General features: G+C 40.3%; 1 protein-coding gene across 2 annotated transcripts in view; it reads left to right on the forward strand.

The window, feature by feature from the left end:
• eml3 (EMAP like 3) overlaps positions 1–3,628 on the forward strand; it is a gene marked incomplete in the record, with an annotated part of 43,050 nt that overhangs the window by 15,227 nt on the left and 24,195 nt on the right. For both annotated transcript variants that reach the window (XM_014027205.1, XM_014027207.1), the window contains 1 exon segment: positions 3,351–3,461. In XM_014027205.1, the coding sequence (XP_013882659.1) occupies positions 3,351–3,461 (111 nt within the window).

The raw sequence follows: 3,628 nt of genomic DNA on the forward strand, positions 1-3,628 counted from the left end.
GACGTGACATGTTCGTACGAACCCTTTGTACGAACAAAAGTAAGAGAAATTTAGGATAAGAATACGAACATGTTCTTGCATGAGGCCCAATGTTAGGAAAAAGATGTTAAACCTCATCAAACAGTTTCTAAGCAGCAAATGCAAATATTAACTAGAACTGCAAAGCAGTTGTGACTGGGGTCCAAGCCCATTTATGCATGTCGACCTTGGTCCATTGACTTGTACACCACATAGTTGTAACATGAGGAGTATGTATAAGGTCTGTTTGAGACCCTAATATTGTAAATATAACTGATCTTAGAATTACAGGGAAGGCAAATAAAACCACAGTTTTTATTGTGTAAGTCTCTCTAAAACATGTAAGACGTGGTGGAACCACTCTGTCATGATGTGACAGTTGCACACATACTGTGATCAAACAGAATTAGTAGGCAGAGAGAGAGACTCTCAGCTACTACCACACCAGATGTGAAGTGAGTGTCTGTACACAGAATGCTCCTCCTCTGCCTGTCAGCAGTGAGTGAGAAGACAGTCAACAGTAGAGAGGTGGTGGGACATGTAGTGGCAGAACAGCTCTAACTAACCAGGCTTGTGTTTGCACAAACAGCCTCATGCCTCCTTGTGCCAGCTGACTTTCACTTCCTGCATGTGAGAGCAGTGAAGCGGGTGACTAACAGAGCAGTTTTAGTCTCGGCTGTGGTGCTATCAGGAAGCAGCACGTGTTGTAAAAACAGAAATAATTCATGGTTTCAAGTCTTGTTTGGTTTTTGCCATCTAGACTCAACAGTTCAGCAAAGCCCAACAACTATTTAAATATCTAAAGACCACCATGTTCAACTGTTTCCTCTATTAAAGCCATCAACTCATTTTCCAGTGTTCAATCTGTTGACTYTACTCGGGTTAACACTCTGGTTTTTGATTAAATTTGAGTGTTATCTTCACAGTGCAGCCGCCCTAAACTTCTACAGGAGTTTCTACAACCCTGATTCCAGTGAAGTCGGAACGTTGTGTAAACATAAATAAAAACAGAATATGATGATTTTCAAATCCTTTTCAGACAAGATATTTAATGTTCAAATGGATAAACATTGTTTTTTTTGTTTTCAAATCTTCACTCATTTTGAATTTGATGCTGCAATAGGTTCATGTTTCCTCTGTGTTCCATCATCTTTCCTTGTAACAACACTCAGTGTTTGTGAACTGAGGACTCTAACTGTTGAAGCTCTGTTGCTGAATTATTTCATTGTTGCTTGATGAACAACTTCAGTTGCTCTACAGTCCAGGGCCTCTTCATAAAGCTCCACACATTTTCAGTGGGAGACAGATGTGGACTGCAGGACAGTCTAGTTCCTGCTGGTTTTCTGAGGTCTTCCTGAGCCCATGTGTTAATATCTGTTACAGAATGATGTGGATTTTAATGCAGTGCTGCCTGAGGGGTCAAAGATCACAACATTCAGTGTTGGTTTTCAGCCTTGCTGCTGACTTGCAGAGATTTATCCAAATTCTCTAAAACTTTTGATATTATTGATTGCAGATGATGAAATCACTAAATTCTTTGCAATTGTATGTTGAGAATCGTTCCCAAAGTGCTGAACCTCGCCCCATTCTTGCTTGTGAACGACTGAGCCTTTCAGGGATGCTCATCTGTTTTCATTTAACCTGTTCACTTGTGGAATGATTTTTTGATCATTCCACAACTTTCCCAGTCTTCAGTTGCWCCTGTCCTAGCTTTGTTGGAACATGTTGCATCAAATTCAAAATGGGTGAATATCTGAAAGAAAACAAAGCTGATCAGTTTGCACATTAGATATCTTGTCTTTGTAGTGAATTCAGTTGGATATATGGTAGGTTGAAAAGGATTTGGAAATCATCATATTCCGTATTTATTAAAGTTTTTCACAACGTCGCAGCTTCATTAGGGTGGGTGTTGTAGTAAAGCTAATGTGATTTGCATCATATTTAAAATCTAAAACAGTTCAAAGTTTTTATTAAAGACAGAAATGTTTTACAAACTTCAGCTTTTCCTTACAAACTTTTAATATTCAGGGTTTAATTTATTTTATTTATAAATTTTATTCATTTTTTCTTTAAAAATCAAAAAATTCCATATATGAAAGTACAAATCACAAATTAAATGAAAGGCAGCAGAAGAAGGAAACATCTTATATCTGCCTGAAGAAGAGACAAAAGCCCAGTTTTACTGCTACATGTTTCAAACTAAGGTCATGTCCACAGCGAGCCTTCAGCCCGGGCCTGAGACTGACCCAGGTGTAGCTCTAATAACGATGGTTCAAACTACACATTTATTCCTGCAGCATACCTGAACCTGGTCTCTCTCCTCTTCCTCGTGCCATCACAGCACTATCCTCTGGTGATGAGGAGTAATTACATGAACCAAACAGAACAGACACCTTCAGTATGGAGGCTGGAGAAAACAACACACCTGTCATGCAGTAGCCACTCCTCTGACTCTCCTTAATGCTCACATTTAGGACAAAACATGTAAAGGATTAGGTCTAAAACCACACTGATGATTAACAATAATTCTAATAATGCTGCTATGAATCAGCTTCTCTTCACTTGTAAAGTCTCCAGTAGCTTCAGTCAGAACCACAGTGGTTGAGGTGGGTGTCATGTGGAGGGAGGAGGGCTTCATTAATCTGCCGCTCTAAACACAAACACGACTCACTGATGCAGCTGAAAATCTGCTGATTTTCTTAGAATTTAGTCACCAGCCAGTCTCCAACAGTCATAAAATACCCAGTGATTTTCAGTTTTCCTCTGATTCTGTCACAACAAAACAACAAAACTGTTTTAAATGACAGAAATATAACCTCAGTTAAACACTTGGCACTCTGACATTATCTAAGAAAATACAGACCCTGACTATAATGTGATGCCTGGTCTAATGAGAGGTCTTACCTGCAGACGTGTTAGTTCATGAAGCGTGTTGTGAATGACTCAGCTACTACCACCTCATGTTCAGCTCAGTGTCAGTAAAATGACTGATCCTGGTTACCTGTGGTGCCATCTTCAGTTAGGTCCAAGAAGTACTCAGGTGTACATTTATTGACTGGGTTTCATTCAGATCCATTCTGTGCTTTGTGAGATCTTTTACTAACAGACAGTGCTGTCTCATGCTCTCAGGTTAATGTATTCTAACAGCAGGCACAGCTACAGGCTTTCAGCAGCTGGGAATAATAAGCCCCGCCCCCTTTCCTCTCTTTTTAAATGCTTTCATCCATCCTGATCATTTCTAGTCCTCTGCATGCACAKCTGTGGAATGATCCTCCTCACTCATCACGTGATATTACATGTTGAAGCTGACATGTGTCTCCACTGTGCTGTAGAGTTCGCAGAAACAGTGAGAAGATGATGAACCCAGAGAGACAGAGGAAGGGTCTGGACAAGAAGGCAGCGTCTTCCACCAACCTGCTGAGCCGCTCCCTCAGCCTGGAGAGGTCAGCTATAGATGAATGTGTCACACACACGCACACACAAACACACACACATGCACATACACACACTCATACACCATTGACTTACATTCATGTTTTTAGACTTTATATCCTAACCCTGACCATATACTCTAAAATTAACCTCACTGGTACCTACCTGACCCTAACAC

This window comes from Austrofundulus limnaeus, unplaced genomic scaffold (assembly GCF_001266775.1).
Source record: "Austrofundulus limnaeus strain Quisiro unplaced genomic scaffold, Austrofundulus_limnaeus-1.0 Scaffold623, whole genome shotgun sequence".
NCBI classification, from domain to species: domain Eukaryota; kingdom Metazoa; phylum Chordata; class Actinopteri; order Cyprinodontiformes; family Rivulidae; genus Austrofundulus; species Austrofundulus limnaeus.